This window comes from Mobula birostris, chromosome 12, assembly GCF_030028105.1.
Source record: "Mobula birostris isolate sMobBir1 chromosome 12, sMobBir1.hap1, whole genome shotgun sequence".
NCBI lineage: Eukaryota > Metazoa > Chordata > Chondrichthyes > Myliobatiformes > Myliobatidae > Mobula > Mobula birostris.
The window spans coordinates 67851964-67873893 of NC_092381.1; the positions used below are offsets into that span (position 1 = coordinate 67851964).

Below are 21930 nucleotides of genomic sequence, written 5' to 3' on the forward strand. Positions count from 1 at the left end.
AAACTAGAAGGTTTTAGCCCATTTGAAAAAAGATCTACTACAAAATATTTATTTAATTTGGAATGTATGAAATGCATTAAATCCATGTTATGCTGCATTTTATGCTTTGTTTTGATTTATTGATTTCACATCATACACACACAACAGTGATTTTAGTGCCAGACAATATGATACAAAAATTTTGTCTTCCAAGATAAAGGTTGAGTGATGACATTCTCATTATAGATAAGTTCCATTTCCCACTGCAAATGGGATCAGCTTGTTGAACTCAGTTGAAAGCTGCAAAAGCAAAGGAGCTGGTTGTGGACTACAGGAGGAATGGAAACAGGCTAGCCCCTATTGACATATTGGATCTGGGGTTGAGAGGGTGAATAACTTTAAGTTCCTCGGCATACACATCACCGAGGATCTCACATGGTCTGTACACACTGGCTGTGTGATGAAACAGGCAGAACATTGCCTCTTTCACCAGAGATGGTTAAAGAAGTTTGGTATGGGCCCCCAAATCCTAAGAACTTTCTACAGGGGCACAATTGAGAGCATCCTGATTGGCTGCATCACTGCCTGGTATGAGAACTGTACTTCCCTCAATCACAGATCTCTGCAGAGAGTGGTGCAGACAGCCCAGCACATCTGTAGGTGTGAACTTCCCATTATTCAGGATATTTACAAAGACAGGAGTGTCAAAAGGGCCCGAAGGATCATTGGGGACCCCAGTCATCCCAACCACAAACTGTGCCAGCTGCTACCATCCAGGAAATGGTACTGCAGCATAAAAGCCAGGACCAACAGGCTCTGGGACAGCTTCTTCCACCAGGCCATCAGACTGATTAATTCACGCTGATGCAATTGTATTTCTATGTTATATTGTCTGTCCTGTTGTACATGCTATTTTTTACAAATTACTATAAATTACACATTTAGACGGAGACGTAGCATAAAGATTTTTACTCCTCATGTATGTGAAGGATGTAAGGAATAAAGTCAATTTAATTCAATTCGATACAGGACAGTTGTGAACAAATATCAGGACAAGTGATTTGTCCCTTCTTTAAGGTGCTTAGTGAAGATCGTAGACTATCTTACTTTGTTCAAAGCAATATGTGCATGGAAACTGTTATTTAAAAATATATTTGGAGGTGAGGACAGGCAGATTAATTAACTTGTTTAGTTTCTTTTGAAAGATTCTCTCAAACTACTCATTGCTATTTCACTGCACATTTTACTCTTTTCACATTTCTCTAATTATTTCTCCCTTAGTATCTACCCATGACTAAACTTTCAGCTCTTGGGCCTACCACTTCCTTATTTTGTTCAGAGCCAGCCTTTGGTCATAACCCAGAAAATATCTTGGATTGTTTCACTAATTTACAAGGTGCTTTCAAAATACATGTTATTGCAGTTACTAAACTAATTATTAGAGAGATCGTTCCCAAACCTACAATTTTTCACAGTCTGTTTTATTGAAATAGCTGACAAACTTATTTGACAGTTGGCTTTGTCTTTATCACTTTCTTTTGCATTTTTATTTCTTTGTTGTTACTCATCCAGTTCTTCTAACCACAATGCTGAGCTGCAGATTTCACGGCAACCGGTCTCTATGATGGTCTGTGCTGAACCACCTGGAATCCTCAACTGATGACATTGTCTCCTTGTTAAGTATGTCTTTCCTTTTGAAACATGGCATTAATTCAATGTTACATGTCTCGCCGTCCAGTAGCTTTCCTGAAGAGTGACCAAACAAACTCAAAGAAAGTGGATTTTAATGAAGGCTAATCAAGGCACCTTATTGCTCAATCTCCAAAGCTCAGCCCCTGCAATAAAAACTTAAACTGTCATTTGTAACAACAGAATATTTAGTGCCAGCAGTGTCTCTGAGAGAGAGTCCTGTGTGCTGCACTAGAATATAAATACCTGCAGCATGCAATAAATGGAACCTTATTAAACAATAACGCAACTGCAAGTAAATTTACTAAAAAAAAAGTTCCAGATTTCAGTAAGAATCTGCTTCCTAAACTAAATTTATGGCTTTGTGTACACTGCCAGCAACTAAAGTGGAATAACAAGCAGCAGGAGGCTCGGGGGATTGCTGCATCCTGGAGTTGCAGCAGAAATGGATTGGAGTTCTAACATCTGGCAAGACATATAGTGTTGGCCATGTGAATCAATAACTGGAATTAATAACTAACAGCTTCTTCTATTTATTCAAAAGAACAGAACAAGCTATACCTGGTTGCATGAAAAGAGTTTGCCAGACTTTTCAACTACAAGTTTGCTGACTTTATCAAAAGCTTTCTCTAATTACAATATTAAATCCCTATTAGCCTGTGTTGCATTAGTACCACCAAACATCTTAACCCCCATGAACACTAGAAACAAGGATTAAACTAGAGGAAAAAAATATTTTGCACTTAGAGATTCTGCAGATGCTGGAAATCCAAATCAACACACATAAAATGCGGGAGGAACTCAGCAGGTCAAGCAGCATCTAAGGAAATGAATAAACAGTCGACTCTTTGGGCCGAAGTCAAAGTCTTCTTCAGGACTGAAAAGGAAGGGGAAAGATGCCAGAATAAAAAGGTGGGGGATGGAGAGGAAGGAGGACTAGCTAGAAGGTGATAGGTGAAGCCAGGTGGGTGGGAAAAGTAAAAGGTCTGGAGAAGAAGGAATCTCATTGGAGAGGAGAGAGAACAATGGGAGAAAGGGAAAATGGAGGGGCACCAGGGGGAGGTGACAGGCAGGTGAGGTGAAGATCCAGAGTGAAAATGGAAGAAGAGGAATGGGGAGGAGGGAATTTATTTTTTACTGGAAGGAGAAATCAATGTTCATGCTGTCAGGTTGAAGGCTACCCAGACAGAATATGAGGTGTTGTTCCTCCACTCTAAGAGTGGCCTCATCATGGCAAAAGAGGAAGCCATGGATCAATATGTCAGAATGAAAATGGAGATAGAATTAAAATGGTTGGACACCAGGAAATCCCACTTTGGGCGGATGGAGCAGCAGTGCTCATCAAAGTAGTTTCCCAATTTATGTCAGGTTTCACCAAAGTAGAGGAGGCTGTTTCAAGAACAGAGGATACAATAAACGACCCCAAAAGATTTGCAGATGAAGTATTGCTTCTCTTGGAAGAACTGTTTGAGGCCTTCATTTTACACTTATGCCACAGGTCTGGGGGAAGATATAAAGTACCTTTAGAAAAGCACACACTGTACTCTAAAATGATTAAAACAGTCTCAATGTCTTAATTTTCATAATTCTCTTTTGAAACTGTGATTAAGAGAGATTTATATGCTGGAAGATATTTTACAATGATATAATCTGATATTAATGCATCACATTTATTTCAATCTTAAAATAACCTTTTAATTTTTAATTATTAAAATGTGAATTACAAAGTACAGTATTACTCATGAATATCCCATATCAGAATACATCCCTTAGATTGGATGCTTCACATATGATCTGAAAACTATTTCATTTGTGGTCACTATATGCAATGAATTGACTGTGAATATTTTTATTGCTAATTAATATTAATTAACATTCTTCAATCTACTCATGCGTGTTTCTAGAGCTGAATGTGATCTGGATCATCTCTCTACACATCTTTCATTCCATTTCTGTTACTAACACAAAATGATACCATTGTGGACAGTGAGGGAGGCTGTCACAGGATTCAAAAGGATGTAGACTAGTTGGGAATACTGTCAGAAAAATGGTAGATAAAATTCAATCCAGACAGTGTGAGGTGTTGCACTTTCAGAGGTTAATTGTCAGAAGAAAGTACACAGTAAATAGCAAGACCCATAGGAGCAGGAGCACCGATGTACAGGGGGAGGTGCATAGCTTCCTGAAAGTGACAACACAAGAATTATGGTGGTAAAGGCAGTGTTGGGCATACTTGTCTTCATTGGATGGGGTGTGGAATATAAAAGTTATGAAGCCATATTGTGACCCGGGGTTTGAGGCTGAGGGGCAACTTGATCACAGTAAATGGAATTACGAGAGGAGAAGATGGGGTAGATAGCCAGAGTTTTATTTGCCAGGGTGGAAATGTCAAATACTAGAGGCCTTAGCTTTAAGATGGGAAAGGAAAAGTTTAAAGGAGATTTGCATGGCAAGTTTTTACTTACATAAAAAGTGGTAGGATTCTGGACTGTGCTGCCAGCTGAAGTGGTGGAAACAACAATGTTCAAGAGGCATTCAGCCAGGCACATGAACAGACAGGGAACAGAGGGATAGAGATCACATACAGTTTAAACTTGACATCTTGACTGGCACAGATGGCGTGGGCTGAAGGACTCATTCCTGTGCTGCACTGTTCCTTGATTTCTCAAATGTAACTTTTCTAAGAGCTCAAATTAGATTTGATGAGCTCATATAAACAATGTAGTTATTTATATATGTCTAATATTTTACAGTTCACAAGACTGACAATCTTTTAGCTTTATCCATTGCACTCTGATGGATAATGGCTCAGAAAACAGATTTCTCAAAGAAAATTATTTGACAGAATAAGTGTACAAAGTTGCTCCGTCATTTCTACTGCACTGTTTCTGAAACTGGAAATCTGTAGAATATGTGGATTGACAAAATATGGTACTTTGTGGGTTGATTTGAAACTGCATAAGGTGATTTTATGTAAAAAAAAGGTGTATGATGTACTTTCTATACTGTTAAATGCAGTATAATTCTGTATTTTATTAATTTATTGATTTTTGTTGAAACAGAGTTTATATAACTGTCTTCCATTGCTGCAAGTGGAAACTGAGACCTGAACGCTGCAACATGCCCACATGAAGGACGAGGTCTTCATCAGGTTTACATTATTCCTAACCCATTGCTTCTCCTGTTGTTTTTTCCTTGACTGTGACCTCCCCACAACACAGATGACAATGACTTCATAAACAACTCATCATTTCCCCTCTCCTCTGCTCTCATCCTTGTCTCCTACCCAGTCAGGACAACAATAGAGTTTCCTTGGTTGTCACCCTCCGCCCCAGCAGCTTCTCATTTCATAGCTATATTGCTCTCAGTAAAAGTGAGGGAACTTTGTGACTACTTCAATCAATAAAACAACTCCATAACCAGATTGCACAAACAGTTCATCTATTTCACAACAGTGCTCACAGCTATGGGAACATGTTGTTCCTCCTGGAATGTAAATTAAAGGCATCCGTTAGTCTTGTGAGACCATGGATCTGCGCCTGGAAAGTCTTCACTCTCCAGGGTGCAGGCCTGGGCAAGGTTGTACGGAAGACTGGCAGTTGCCCATGCTGCAAGTATCCCCTCTCCACAACACCGATGTTGTCCAAGGGAAGGGCAAGGGGCGATACAGCTTGGCACCAGTGTCATCACAGAGCACTGTGTGGTTAAGTGTATTGCTCAAGGACAAACACGCTCCGTTGGCTGGGGCTCGAACTCACAACCTTCGGGTCGCTAGTTGAATGCCTTAACCACTTGGCCACGTGCCCACACTGGAATGTACAGCAAAACTAAACTCTGGCCTCACAATACACAAATATGTTCTGACACATCTACCCATCAATATTTCAGCAGATGGTCTGTTCTGTAATTATGTGAACATAACGGCATTAGAAGCAGTAGGCCATTCAGCTTGCCAACATTGCATTTGCCTTCCTCACCACCAACTCAACCAACAAACTACACTGTTACTCCTTCTAAGAGCATGACCATACCCTTCCTTACACTATACTTCACCTGCCTCTTCTTTGCCCATTCTCTCAATCTGTCTAATTCCCTCTGCAAATACTCTGCTTTACAAACACTACCTGCCCCTCCAACTGTCTTCACATTGTCCACAAACTCGGTCACAAAGCCAAGAATTTCAGCATCCAAATCATTGACATATAACGTGAAAAGAAACGGTCCCAAACACCAACCTCTGCAGAACACCACTCGTCATTGGCAGCCAACCAGAAAAGGCTGCCTGTTATTTCCTCAAAGAATTCTAATAGATTTGTCAGGTAAGATTTCCCCTTAACGAAACCATGCTGATTTTGGAGAAGATGATTCTTCTTTCCATTTGGAATGTGATCATGACCACTTCAGTTCCATAAATGAACTATGAAAATCCACATGCATCCTTGACCAGGTTTGTTCAGCCAAGACATTGGGATAAGAAGAATGAATGATGAATTCTTGAGATGTCATAACATTGTTGGTGTTTCATTCTTCGGTGTTCTCTGACTTCTTGTCCATTTCAGGGCACCAGACCAGGATTCTGGCATCTTTGTACTTGTGGTATATACATGGGTGACATTCACACAAGTGCTTTAAATAACTGTTTTTCTGTAGAGGAGCAATAATTCTACATCCTCAAAGAATCACACAATTCTGGAAGTTGAGCCACTACCTCTTAGTGTAAAATGATAACAAAACATTAACTTAACATTCTCCTTCCCATTCATACTGGATGGGTCATGCAGAGTGGTCATATCTCCTCACTGTTGCAAGAAACTGAGATGTGACTGCAGTACTGCCCATCTATTCCAGTCGTGACAAACCTCAACCAATATTAGAGCATCAGCTCAAGATGCATCAGCCCAGAGCATTCGTATTCCGACTGTGCTTTCCACAAAAACTTGTATGCAGCCAGTGTTAATGCTTATCTCTCTACACTGGCTGAGGCTATCAGAGGAATCTCAAAGGTTTCACCACAAACATCTAACAGAAGCTTGTACACATGAAAATTGTAACATTATGGCCATACTGGGACAGGTTCTTCACTCTGTAGTTACCTTGCTCATCTCCATTTTCTGAGTAGTGTGATTAAACTACACAAATATAAAGGACAACACATCACAGGATGTTGGGAATAATTTGATGGCTCAGAAAGAAGTTGTTGTTGTGAATTCAAAGCAGCTGATTGGATGCCAGAACATTACTTCTTGTTTCTTTGACCACGTCCTAATGGTTTGTGATTTAGCAACTCATGCCGAGGTCCTAAGAGTTTGCTTAAAGATTGTAGGATCATCCACATAGCAATAATGCCCTAGTTTTTATCTCAATCATTCTCTTCCTTCTTCAAAATGTTGATATACTGCATACCTACTAGATCATTTTATTTTACTCTGTATTCCCAGTCACCTGCAACATCTGGCAAACCTTGGATCAACACAAAACTATCTTTTGTTCTCTGGAAGATGTCTAGAGCTGATGCCACCCCAAATAGAAATCTGCTGTATTTGGACAATCTAAAGTGAGCACTGCCTGAACCTCCAATCTGAGTCAAACTGCGGGTGAGCACATGAAGTATGAACGGCAATGAAAATTTGTCCTCCACCTAGCTGTAGTGGGTATCTGTCTGCATTTATTATTGTGAACTTAATCGTATCTATATATCCATTCGAAGTAGGCTACCGTGGGTTTATTGCATTCACTCTCCAGAAGTGGCTGCGTGACCTTGGCTTCACTAGAAGAGAGATCAAGTCAACCAGCAGGTCTGTAGCTGAGGCAGCAGAGAAAGGATCAGCATGGGTGTGGACCAAGTATGTCCAGAGGGGCAGATAGTCAGACAGTGTATACATATCTTGCAAACCCTTCAGTAGTTGCATCGACACCTGAAGAGCAGACTATCTGTTGGATGGAAGTGACCAACAACTCTGACAGAGGCAGGTGCCAAGTGTTTAAGCTCACCAGTGGGAGGTTGTGCTTTAGCACTGCTGGCCCACCACCTCGAGGGAGTCTTAATCATAAGCGGGCCGAAACTCCTGAAGACAGGTGGCAGATCAACTGATGATCCCACTGGTGATAGCGCAGGACAGTTAACATCTTAGCCAACGTGTATTTTGTAACTCTATCGTATAGGAAACACTGTAGCAGCCTAATCAGAAAATTTAATTAGCTCAATACTTGCTTTCCATAGCATCATAGCTCTGCCACAATTTTAACTTCTTATGTAATGTACATGTTATGTTTTTAAAATCTATGCCACGTTATGCTTTGAATACTGCAATTATACCCAAAGCCTTCGTGCTCCTGCTCTTCCTCCATTCACGCTGAATTTTGTTAACTAGTTCTGACTTACCAAATTGAATCTTTTCCTTCAGTCAAAGAAACCGGTATTTCCTTCACCCTCCACCATTTCTTATTCTGATCTCACCCATCCCTATTACCTTAATCCTTTCCCCAGTCTGGGTATGAAGAAAGTGGAAGATCCCACTGCACCAGCTGGCTAACGGCACTTCAGCTCCTGCTCATACATAACCAATATTCACCTTTCACTGACACTGCCTTCCCATCAATGTATACAACGTAGAGAGAACTTCAGTAGAATTCTCACCTATTGTGAGCAATCCAAGCAGATCACCTATGTGAATTGAATTGAATTGACGTTATTTCTTACATCCTTCACATACATGAATAAAAAACTTTATTACATCTCCAACGAAATGCACAATGTACAATTTATAGTAATTTGTAATAAATAGTATGTACAACAGGACAGTCAATATAGCACAGAAATGTCATTGTATCAGTGTGAATTAATCAGTCTGATGGCCTGGTGGAAGAAGCTGTCCCAGAGCCTGTTGGTCCCTGACTTTAATGCTGTGGTACTGTTTCTTAGATGGAGGCAGCTGGTTGGGGTGACTCGGGTCCACAATGATCCTTTGGGCCCTTCTTACACACCTGTCTCTGTAAATGTCCTGAATAGTGGGAAGTTCACATCTACAGATGTGCTGGGCTGTCCGCACCACTGTCTGCAGAGTCCTGCGATTGAGGGAAGTACAGTTCCTATACCAGGCAGTGATGCAGCCAGTCAGGATGCTCTCAATTGTGCCCCTGTAGAAAGTTCTTTGGATTTGGGGGCCCATACCAAACTTCTTCAACAGTCTGAGGTGGACAAGGTGCTGTTGTGCCTTTTTCATCACACAGCTGGTGTGTACAGACCACATGAGATCCTCAGTGATGTTCATGCCGAGGAACTTGAAGCGGTTCACCCTCTCAACCCCAGGTCCATTGATGTCAATAGGGGTTAGCTTGTCTCCAATCCTCCCGTAGTCCACAACCAGCTTCTTTGTTTTTGCTGCTTTGTCACTGTTACGTATCAGCAGCAATGGATCACAAATTGAGTCAGGTTTTGATGTTAAAACCACTATCTTTATTAGTACCTACTCAGAAATATAGAAAATTAAACAAAATGAACTTAAGTTAACAGTGTTATGTGTGTGTAGCTCCCAAACTGTCAAGCTTAGGAACAGTTCTTAAAGTCTTAAAGATGGCAAAGTAGAAACGTCCAGTAATCCACAAAACAAGTGAGGGGAGAGATTTGTAAATCCACGTTAAAATGTAGAGAGAAGGCGATTACGAAGAATTCCACAGGTTCCACACTGGGAAAACGAAGTAACAGTTGTCGAAGATCTTATCCGTCGAGTCGTTCTGAAATCCACGTAGAAATATCCCAAGGTGACAGTCACAGAATATCCCTTCACACAAGTGGTTACCACTTAACACACCCGAATCCAGGTAAGGGTTGCCACAGGGATACTCCAACAAAATCCACATATGGATCATACGAAGTGACAGTCACACGTCCAATGTGCACGGTGTGCCGTTAATCAACCCAATCCTTTGGGCATGTAAGAGTATCAGACTTTACCCATTTTTACAGCAAGCTACGGCTGACAGCTTACGGTCCAAAACTTACTTTTACTTATCTTTTTTTCCTCTCTCTCTCTCTCTCTCTCTCTCTCTGTCTCCCCCTCTCCCTCTCCTCTGAAAGTCCCAGTGGTCTGTCATAGCTTGTTATACTGACGTCATAGTCCTGCCTCACACAGGTGCTTCAAAGTGACACTCACAGTAAATGAAACTATGGTCACGTAACATCACCAAGTTCCTACAACACCATTAACCCTTCTTTGTTTTCAAGTCAACTTTACATATGTCCCTTGGTACCACAAACATGACAATCACTTTGGCTCTGTACTAATCAAGCCAGCATTGTGTGCTCTCACAGTGATAACATCAGTCTGTCCAATGGCACTTCCCTTTCCCAGATGCTGAACAGCCAGTTCTGGGTCTGTTGACCTCACCGAGGGATGTTATACATCATATGCTTGCTTGGCCACTGCTTCCATTATCTGAACAAGATCAATCAGCTGCTTAAGATTCAGTTTCATCTCAGAGCAGCCTCTTTTGACGATGTACATCTCAGAACACACAAACCATTCAATCCAACAACACCTGTAAACTTGCACCTACTTGCAATGTTTTTTTTCCAGTTATCCTCTGTTCAATGACAAGATCACTGTCAGTTTCACCTGACTTTAAGCTCGTGCTTTGAACCATGGGACTGCGGTGGGATACTTATGGTGTTCAGTTAGCTAAGCTAGTTCAATCAGCTCTGCAAGCTTTTTATCTCCTGGTGGACTGGCGCCAACAATATCTTTATCAACTTCTACGTCTTAGCAACGATAACTGAGATCAAAGTAGGTAGCTTCCCTTATGGATGGTCATTTGCAGTCATCTTTACCACAGATCAGATAATTAAAAACCAAACATTACAATCTAAAGGATTAAGAACTGCGTTTTCAAAGACATACTGTATATGGAACATGAGTGACATGAGCTACTCAATTATATGGAAGGTCAATACATGTGAGGTGTTAAATGAAAAAAATATTCAGAGGGAATGTAGAATCCAAAAAAAATCACAGAGAGTTGTGTGTACTCAGACCAGTTGTCATGAAAACTAGCTTTCCTTCTAGTGACTCTATCTATGCTTCCTACTGTTTCCATTGCACTGCTTCAATGTACAGGTGGCCCCCATTTTCCGAACCTTCGCTTTACGACACCTTGCTGTTTCGAAAGACCTACATTAGTTACCTGTTTTCGCTAACAGAAGGTGCTTTCACTGTTACAAAAAAAGGCAGTGCGTGAAAAAAGGCAGTGCGCGCCTGAACAGCCAAGCTCCTCCCCCGGAACTGCATTCTAGCCGCCATTGCTTAAACGCATGCTTTATCTCGATTTATTTTCTGCATCCGTTAGCAAGATGAGTTCTAAGGTATCGGAAAAGTCTAAAAGAGCCGTAAGGGTGTTACACTTAGCATAAAACTCGACATAATTAAGTGTTTCGATTGTGGTGAACGAAGTAAGGACATTGTCCGCGTGTTGAACTTGCCTGCGTCCACAATTCTCACTATTTATATGTAGAGAGAAAGAATTTTGAAAGCTGCCGATGTTACTGTTGGTTCTGCTCATAGCAAAGTTGTCTCTCTTAGTTGGCATCCAATAATGGATAAAATGGAAAGTCTATTGCTTGAGTGGATTGATGGGTATACAAAGCGTGGTGTTCCGTTAAGTTTCCTTATACTTAAGGAGAAATCAGCCAGTCTTTTCAATAAGCTGAAACAGAAAGCACTGGATGATGGTGATGAAAGTGTTGCAAAAGTGGAATTTAAAGGTAGTCACGGGTGGTTTGATTGGTTTCCGAGGCGAGGACAGCTTCATAGTCTAACGTTTACTGGAGAGAGTGCTTCGGCTGATACTGAAGCTGCTGAAAAGTTCCCAGCAGAACTGAAGAAAATAATTACAGAAGGTGGTTATTCATATAAGCAAGTGTTTAACTGTGACGAAACTGCAATTTATTGGAGTCTTCCCGATTCCGGTAAGTGAAACTACACTGTACATTATTTCTACTTTATATAGACTGTGTATTTTTATGTGTTATTTGGTATAATTTGGCAGCTTCATAGCTTAAAGGTTACCGGAGAGAGTGTTTCTGCCGAGAGCGCTTCCGCCGAGAGTGCTGCTGTGAGGTTTTCGCTGCGCTAGACAGTGCTGCAGGAAAGTATTTCTACTTTATATAGGCTGTGCATTTATCATATCATTCCTGCTTTTACTATATGTTACTGTTATTTTAGGTTTTTTATGTGTTATTTGGCATGATTTTGTAGGTTATTTTTTGGGTCTGGGAATGCTCACAAATTTTTCCCATATTAATAAATGGTAATTGCTTCTTCACTTTACGACATTTCGGCTTACAAACCATTTCATAGGAATGCCCTACCTTCCGATAGTGGGGAAAACCTGTACTTATGCCTGGAATTATCTGTTTGGATGACATGCAAAGGAAAAGTTTTCATTGTATCACCTTATGTGACAACAATAAACTAATTACCAGCAAATTGGTCCTTGTTTGTGTTTGTGAATCTCAGAGTACTTTAAACCTATGCATCAGGGAACACCATGCAAAAAGGATTGGAGGAACAGGTGGAGTCTGTAATAACATTACCATAAACTCTGAGATCAATGTCCCTCTGCTGTTCTCCTGCAGCATTCACGGCTACACAGGTGTATTTGCCAGTGTCACTGATCTGAGCACTGGTGATAGCAAGCACTCGACCCCCAGACACAACCTGCAAGCAAATGAAAAAGTTTAAAGCAAAGAACTTTACAGAACACTAGTGTGAACTTACTGACATCTTTAGCTTTCACTTTATACAGGAACGTAATAGAAGTAGAAGTAAGCCTGACATCTCTCCTGCCTGCTCCGCTATTCAATTAGATCATTACATTTGTTTATTTTTATTTCAGCATCGCCTTTTTGTAGTATCTCCATGTCCCTTGATTACCTTAATATTCAAAAACTGATCCATTTACCTTGAAATTTTCTCTGTCTTGAATATCTTCAGTAATTGAAATGCCACAAATTTTACATTTCAAAATTTAAAGGATATGAGCAAGCATCTGTTCTGGGGGTATTGGTCTTCACATTAAGTGGTCCTACTGAATGTAAGGATAATGTGCTTAAATGTACACCTCTTTTGAACAATTTTACATGACTGCTCAAATAGCTCACAGAGTTAGGGTGCACCACAGAACCTCCTGATGGACTTGGTGAAATGTCCATCAGGCCTTCTTAGAATTCGGTCAGCAAAGTGTCCATCCCTTCCAGACTACTCACTGGAACAGAGTTGGGTAGACTGCAATTTTGTTTCCAACCTGAGTCCCCCTTTCCTAACATCATAGGAACAGTCCTACATCTTGCCACCTCAGGGACTATTCAGTACTAACTCATTCTGCAGATTGCTTGTGGTCAAGAGTTCCAAAGCAAGAACACCAACATTTCAGTCACCACCCAGCTCACAAATAAGGCGTCAAATGTGTAAGTTACGAATTCCAACAGTCCACATAAGTAGTCACCACCTTCCTGGCAGTGAATGTGGTCAGTTAGATTTGTGGCAGGAATGTGCAGTTTGCTCCTGCTGATTATTTATTCATTACCAGAGGACTGCCTATTTCAGCACAGGAGGAACACAAATCTAATTTAATGCAGATGTAATCAAATATTATAACACAAAATTGTGCATAAATAGTAAAAAGAATTCAAAAACACATATTTACATTTACAAAGGATTATACTTGTTTGTGTTAATTCAGCTTTCAACTGTAGCTCTGCATGCTGGGAATGCAAAGCTGAAGAGGCTTATATCATAATCAATGTTCAGTTTTACTGAGTTATTTTTAGGCATCCGTTGGTCTCGTGAGACCATGGATTTGCGCCTTGGAAGGTTTCCGGGGCGCAGGCCTTTCCTGGGCAATGTTGGAGGGAAGATCGGCAGTTGCCCATGCTGCAAGTATCCCCTCTCTACGCCACCGATGTTGTCCAAGGGAAGGGCACTAGGGCCGATAGCACCACATCTGGGTTGTATTAGACTGGTGAGGGACAACTCTTCTTACCAAAGGCAGAAAGGTATAAATTAATATCCCACTGCAACTTTTTAAACACATCAATCTAGGCAAAAATAATGCTGCAAGTTCATCAAATGGCTACATTGTGTGGGGGGCAACTTTGGTACAACGTTGAAATAGGGCCCTATGTGCCTACTTAGTGAAAATTCCATAAAGTACTGTTGGTAAAAAGCAGGAAGCCTCCCAGGATTCAGGTAGATGCAGACTAAATTTCATTCATCTTATTTGAGGTTGAAGGATTTTTCTTCCTGAAAACTGGTTGATGTGTAAGTTGCTTCCTTTTGAAGAAAGTCAGTTCAGCACAACTCTTTGTTAATGTTTTCATGTAATGAGTACAATAAAGCACAAATTAGAATTACCTGAACAGCATCTGAAAAGCTGGCAATTGGGCTGCCATCTTTCAGCCATGTCATGCTTGGCATCGGGATACCAATGGCCTCGCATTCCAATCTAACAAGGTTGTTTACCACCACAGTCACCATGTCACTGCTGCCAGATATTGTTGGAGGGACTGCAGAGTGAAATCATCAACATGAGAACTCAATAATGTGGTCTGGTCAGATAATGACCATTGTTTCATGTCAATTAAAACACAGTGCATGGGTTGCCTTTACTACAAGCCAGCTGATATAAACCACCATACAGGGGTGGCGAACCTGTGGCACACATGCCCAAGATGGTATGTGCAAAAATGTTGTTGGCATGCAGCATACAGTGCCACCCCTTGATTCATTAAACTCCACCCATAATAAAAAAGATACACAGTCATTATCATTACTGCCAAGTAAAGCAGTAAATGATTCTGGTATGACAGTTCGAGGCTCTTTTAGACACCATCCAGTTCACTAGGTTCAGTGTCGTCAGGTTCAATCTCGTCAGGTAAAATCTCATCAATAAACTCAACATCACCACCACCACCACCATCGTCTTCCCCTCCTGTCATGTCCACGTTCTCTCTTAATCCCGTCATACTCGATTTATCTGACTTGACTTCCTCCTCGGCCATGATAATCAAAGACAGCTCATACATCTGAAGAAAATTCTTTTTTCACTATCTGAGGATGGCTTGTCTGACTTTAATAGAAACTGCTCAGTTGTGCCCCCCTGCAAGTGCCATTCCTGCCATACCTTAGATACGCCACTGCAATTAACATAATTATAACATCAGAATCAGTGCAATATTTTATAATATCACTTTCCAGAACTTTGTAGGTATATATCTTTGTATATTTGGGCAGTTTTTCCACCGTCTTGATCTTTGCAAAAAATTCACTAACGTCACTTTGGCTTCACGTCAGTGCTGTTGTTTTTGGCACACTGAACACTGATAATATGCATCGGCTGAAATACCTTAACATAAATTGGAAATTATTTCCAGAGCTATGTTTGACTATGCATGTGAAATTGCCATAGGTTTTTTTTGTATTAAAAGAATCAATTAGCTCAGTTGTTAAACAATGCCTGAACTGAACTGAAGTGACGGAGGAAAGGGAGGTTGGCTCACAAATAGAGGAAGCTTGGAGACAGTGCGAAACGGAGGATAGGCAGGTGACAGAGAAGGGATGCAGTCAAACTGATGGTTTGAGATGTGACTATTTTAATGCGAGGAGTATTATGAATAAAGCAGATGAGATTTGCTAATGACACAAAGGTTGGGGGTGTGTGGATAGTGTGGAGGGCTGTCAGAGGTTACAGCGGGACATTGATAGGATGCAAAACTGGGCTGAGAAGTGGCAGATGGAGTTTAACCCAGATAAGTGTGAGGTGGTTCATTTTGGTAGGTCAAATATGATGGCAGAATATAGCATTAATGGCAAGACTCTTGGCAGTGTGGAGGATCAGAGGGATCTTGGGGTCTGAGTCCATAGGACATTCAAAGCTGCTGCACAGGTTGACTCTGTGGTTAAGAAGGCATACAGTGCATTGGCCTTCATCAATCGTGGGATTGAGTTTAAGAGCTGAGAGGTAATGTTGCAGCTATATAGCACCCTGGTCAGACCTCACTTGGAGTACTGTGCTCAGTTCTGGTCGCCTCACTACAGGAAGGATGTGGAAACTACAGAAAAGGGTGCAGAGGAGGTTTACAAGGATGTTGTCTGGATTGGAGACCATGCCTTATTAGAATAGGTTTAGTGAACTCAGCCTTTTCTCCTTGGAGTGACGAAGGATGAGAGGTGACCCGATAGGGTCTCGGCCCAAAATGTCGACTGTACCTCTTCCTAGAGATGCTGCCTGGCCTGCTGCGCTCACCAGCAACTTTGATGTGTGTTGCTACATGCTTGAGCCACTTGACATATTCAACAACTTTTTAATACTTCTAGCTACTTCAATTTTTTTTCAGTCTACTCTCATTTCCAGAGCAAGATTATGTGCATTTATGAAAGCTCCTAATTTGCCATAAATTAATGCCTAAAGTCACGTGCAGGAAACAAAGAGCTCTAGCAGGCATTTCTGGTCTGAGGTTCTTTACAATTATGTGCGTTATCTAATCAGGTAAGTCAGGCAGAGACATCGCTTTTATTGATAGGACTTGATTATCCAGTCCTATCAATTATTATTTGGTATGTCACTGTAAGTTTACGTTGGAATTTAAAGCAAAATGTATAAATACAGCTATGCTCAGACTAACACTATGTGCAAAGTACTGGTTCACTGCACTGTTTTGCAAGCGTAAATTTCCATTAAAATTCAATTATTATATACTAACTGAAGAAATGCACAGTATGTATTTGCTTACCATAAACATCCACCTTATAGGTTATCTCGGCAGCTCCAGCCACATTGATAGCTGCACATCTGTACACACCCATATCTGTTACCTGGGCACTAGCAATCTGGAGAAGTTGTCCCCGATTTAATATGGATACTCCAAATCTTGTGTTGATTGGCTGGTTGTCTTTGAACCATGTTATAGCTGATGTTCAAAAAAAACACAAAATATGCTTTAAATAAGAAGGGTTTGACAGGGATTGAGTTATTACAGAAGAGAATATTTTGCAAATGACACACCAAAAATGTTGTTCCACTTTTGCCATATTCATTAACTTCACAAGATTTCATGTTCCTATTACTTGTACACTGTATAAACATTCCATTTTATATGAGTAATTTATGAGTTTCCTGTGGTCAGATTAAATCACATGTTCTGAAATGTTAATGAACCAGACCATCACATCTATTTATTTAATCCAGAGTTTCCTTCGTGGATTGATATTAACTGCAATCTTTACATTTTCCATCTGTTCCTGCTTCTCTGAAGTTATGTATCACAATGGAGTGTACTGCTATAAATAATGGCCCCAGCATAAGACCTTGTGTGTTCGATATCAGTTCTTGGGATTTTTAAACTCAGGAGTCATTGTGACGAAGCCTGGCTTGCCTTAGCCATCTGTGCTTCTTTCATTTTGAGTGCACTTACCACATGGATACAGAGAACAGCCAGAACCAACCACCAGCTTTGATGTCTACCACATTAAGCTTGGTTGAGGTCTGTGATGCACCATGATCAAAGCCACATCACATATCGTTGTTGCAGCATTTACATTTTGTCAACTAAGGATTTGTAAAAAAGAAGTCCATTTTTTAAAAAAAAATTATGAATGTCTACCTTTGAAACAATTGAACATTTTCCCCAAACTACAAGTACTTAAATGAAGGTTTCTGGTGAAATTCTAACACTTGAAACTGGATGCTATTCATTCCATTGATCAAGCAAACAAGCAGTTCAACCCCTCTGCAATATGGGTTGGAATTTCCCATCCTACCTGGTACTGGGGTTCCTGATGCTCTGCATTTCAGTTCAATGGGATTTCTAACTATTACCGTCTTGTTCAGAGTTAGGCCCCCATCTTCGATGGTCGGAGGTTCTGGAAAACAAAATAATTTCCCATCAGTAATAAAACGGATTGCTACATGGAGTGGTTGAAGCTGATAACATCTAATGACAGGAGGAGTGGGGAGTTAGGGCGAATTTGACAAAGGTGGAAATATACCACTCGGGGGTTGAGAGAAGAAATAATTTAAGTGAGATAGATTATAAATAACAACCTGGTCTGTTTGGCTGAATGCTGAGCATATCCATGTAAGATGACATATTACAAACACAAGCAACCGTAAGTGTGGAATCTGGTGCAATAATTAAACTGCTGGTAGAACTCAATGGTTCAAGCAGCATCTATGGAAGCAAAGGAATGTTTGATGCTTTGGGTCAAGACACTGTGCCCGGTCCCAGAATGTTGACCACCCTTTGCATCTATAAATGCTGCCTGATCCTCTGACTTCTTCCTGCAGTTTATTTTTTTATTCCAGTGTTCATAGTCTTTTGTATCATATATGCCTCTATGTTCTCTAAGCTCAGGATCTTTACCATGAAATTTTAATCTGTTTTCTCAAACTGGCTTGCTATATTCATAGCTCTGTGTACATTTTCTGCAAAGTCTCTCTGTTTCTCTACCTACCATACCCTTTATATCATTCAGTCTTCCCTGTTCTTCCTCACAAAATAAGTCTCTTTCTACTATTCTGATTACATTTGACAAACAGGTGTCTTCCATACCATCATTATATTTTCTCTGAGTCCATTATTATTATCCTCCTCACTATTTATCACATGTAGAAGTTTTATGTCACTTGCAAATTTTGGATGATGCATGCACATCTAAATTACCTGCAGGTAATCAGGACCTTACCATCACTGGAGACAATAATCTTTCTTCAAGCTCAAAAAACTACCATAAATGTTTCTTGTCAATGCTAATTTTGCAATGACGCTGTCACTATCACTTTTCTTCCATTAACTCAATTTTACTGAAATCATGTGGCACCTTATCAGAACCCTTCTGAAAGCTGATCTACACTCATTGGTTACTTTATCAGGTACACCTACACACTAATGCAAATATCTAGTCAGCCAATCATGTGGCAGCAACTCAGTGCATAAAACCATGATCAAGAAGTTCAGTTATTGTTCAGACAAAACATTAGAACAGTGAAGAAATAAGATCTAAGTAACTTTGACCATGGAACGCTTGTTATTGCCAGATGGGATGGTTTAAGTATCTTAGAAACTGCTGACCTCCTAGGATTTTTGTGTACAACAGTTTCTAGAATTTACAAATAATGGTGCAAAAAAACAAAAAAAAAACACTGAGCAGCAGTTCTATAGGTTAAAAACACTTCGTTAATGAAAAAGGAGCAAGGAGAATGGCCAGATTGGTTCAAGCTGACAGGAAGGTGACAGTATCTTAAATAACCATGTGTTACAACAGTGGTGTGCAGAAGAGAATCTCTGAACGTACAACACATCAGACCTTGAAGTGATTGGCTACAGCAGCAGAAGATCATACCAGGCTCCACTTCTGGGGCCACTTTACACCTTACCAGGTACACTCCTGTACCTAATAAAGTGGCCACTGTGTATATGTATTGATCACTTTGCCTCATGAAATGCCTCAACCAATTTATTTATGGGTGACTTTTACCAAATCATTACTAGTTTTCTTTTATTAATCCATAATTATCCAAATGACAATTCCTGCAGCTGCCTGTAAGGAATTTGTACATTCTCCCCGTGACCACATGTGTTTCCTTCGGGTGCTCCAGTTTCCTCCCATAGTCCAAAGACATACTGGTTGGTAGATTAGTTGGTCATTGTAAGTTGTCCCGTGATTAGGCTCGGATTAAATCAACGGTGGCTGGGCAACATGGCTTGAAGGGCCAGAAGGGCCTACATTACACGCTATCTCAATAAATTAATCAATTCCAACTAATTTATTATCACTACCAAGTTAAACTGATTGAAATGTGTTTGTTAATCCATCTTGATATACATTTTATTTTAAAACAAGTTCTGCCATCTTCTAGTTTCTTGTCATCATTCTAGAGTCTGAAAACAATTACAATAAGTAAAATTTTGAATCTTATTTCCCATCCAGACACACTGCCAGACTTTATCAATGTTTAGCTATCCAATATTTAATTATCTTCCCTTTTATTCTGACTTTGGCAGTATTGACTTCATTTGCTACCTTTGCCATCCACTTTCTCTCCATGCATTAATCTCTTTTTTGGTCCCTAATCATCTTCCTTTCTCTCATCCTGTTACCTGTTTGTTATCAATAGGACTTATTTTCCAAGTAAGTTAGACATCAGCTCATTCATTATCTCTCTGCAACGCTTAGTTTACAATACTTCTGATCTTTCTCTATTCAGCTAGTTTCTTGTATGTCTTGTCTGGCATTTGACATCTGAAAATCAAAAAAACATCAATTTCTGGAAATTTGACATAAAAACATAAAAGACTCAGTGGGTCAGGCAGTATCTGTGAAAAGAGAAAGACTGTTAGCTATTCAGTTTGAAAACCCTTTATCAGAACTTTCTTTTGCTGTATTTTAATGTTTCTCTTTCATCATACAGAGCGCTTTGGATTTTGCGGATCTACGTCCTTCCCTGATGAGAATGCACTGAACCACTTAATCTTTAAGAACTACTACCCTCCTCTCACTGAATTGCCTGACAGTCTCTGATTTCACTTACCCATGGCCAGATTCCTGGAATGTGCAAGCTTAACTCCACTTTTGAAATGTATTTAATATATTTCCACTGAAATGCATTCAATTAATAGTTAAAAGCTGAGATAATGCACAAATATCAATGCATTGCATGTCAAGTGCTTATATAAAAAAGGATGAATTTCTTCTGCACGGTATCTTGTTGTAGCAGCAACCAACAGCGCTGCACATTTAATAAATTGAAGAACAAGAGAAAACTTTCAATTCACGGGATATATTTTAAGATGACCCATACCAGCAGATACTCTTGCTACAGTTTAAATGATGCTTGAGGTAGGGGAGAACAATCACATCCAGATGGATCAAGAAAAGTCATGGCCAACTATACTACAGTCTGCAAGCAGGCTGAGTTGAATATGGAGGGATAAACTTTAATCTGGATAACCAGTCCATGACATTTTTGTGACTTTGATACAGACTGCTTCTATCATGGTCAGCAGGGAAAGAAACCTGATTGGTGAGGGTGAAGCATGGTTGAGAGCCCAAGTCCGGGAGGTAACAATTACCTTCAAGGGTCTTGGAAAGGAAAGCTAAAGCAGGACCTGGGCTGGTCACTTGCACAGGCAGGGAGGTGAAGAGTGTGTTCTCTGAGGGGAGAGCGATGGGGTAGAAAGTAGTTCCACAAATAAAAGGAACATGAGCAAGTGCACCATCTGGAAGACACTGGTGGAGTCACTTGATCATTATCATGAGAGGAAGTGATAAGCACACACACCCAAACAACTCAAACAAATTTTGATCGCTCTTTAGTTTTCTTTTTGGCAACAAGATCTTTGAAGAATGTGGCAATGTAACATTATGCTTTCTCTTTTGACAGCTATAGACATTTTTAGTCTTACGGTTTTTATATTCTACGTTTTCATTTGCTCTTTCTCATTTTTTTTGTGCAGGAGGAGAGGGTTTGGGGATTGATGTTCTTGTTGCGTTTTGTTAGTTTCTTTGTGCGGAAGAGGGGCTTTTGTGGGTTGACGAGCATGTTGCCTTTCTGTTTTTGTACAGAGGGTGGGTTTGTTGTTTCTCTTCTATGCTTCTCTTTGTTTTGTGGCTATCTGGAAAAAGCAAACCTCAGAGCTGTATACTGCATACACACTTTGATAATAAGTGAACTTTGGGAGGAGAATGGAGTGTTGGCATACATAGTAATTATGTATTTCTTACCATGCACATTGAGTCTGATGTGCTGCTGGGCTTCTCCAGCTGTGTTTGTGGCCACACAGTTATACTGGCCTGCATCTTCCAGCAGAGCATTCATAATCTGCAGCTTGCGACCCGTATACTCCAGCTACAAACACAGTAATATCACGTAATGTTACCAATCACCTACCTGCGCTGCTTGTTGAGTTCAAAACAGCAATCTGATCCCCAATACTCATTCTAAAATCTCTTTTAACCCCGCATTCTAATCTGACATAAAACTTTGGAATGTATAATTTACAAATATAGTTTTTATGTAAATTTAATCTTTACACCTGCTTGATTTTATACTTTTCCAGTTCAATGGAGCTAAAATTGCTGACCTCAGCTGGAAGGTGAGATACTTGCTGTAGTCGGAGCAACCTCTGATGTACTTGTCTACTGTACCAACTTTATTTCTATGGTTACTGTTTAGCAGCTGCTCTGATGTGTAAAAAGGAAGGAAGGAACG

General features: G+C 40.2%; 1 protein-coding gene across 2 annotated transcripts in view; it reads right to left on the reverse strand.

Moving 5' to 3' along the window:
• The window catches only part of hmcn1 (hemicentin 1), a 514861-nt gene that overhangs the window by 194133 nt on the left and 298798 nt on the right, over window positions 1-21930 (reverse strand). For both annotated transcript variants that reach the window (XM_072273998.1, XM_072273996.1), the window contains exons 36-40: window positions 21444-21567; window positions 17481-17582; window positions 16454-16630; window positions 14076-14227; window positions 12257-12380 (exon numbers count right to left, since the gene is read on the reverse strand). In XM_072273998.1, the coding sequence (XP_072130099.1) occupies window positions 12257-12380; window positions 14076-14227; window positions 16454-16630; window positions 17481-17582; window positions 21444-21567 (679 nt within the window). The remainder of the gene's footprint in view (window positions 1-12256; window positions 12381-14075; window positions 14228-16453; window positions 16631-17480; window positions 17583-21443; window positions 21568-21930) is intronic.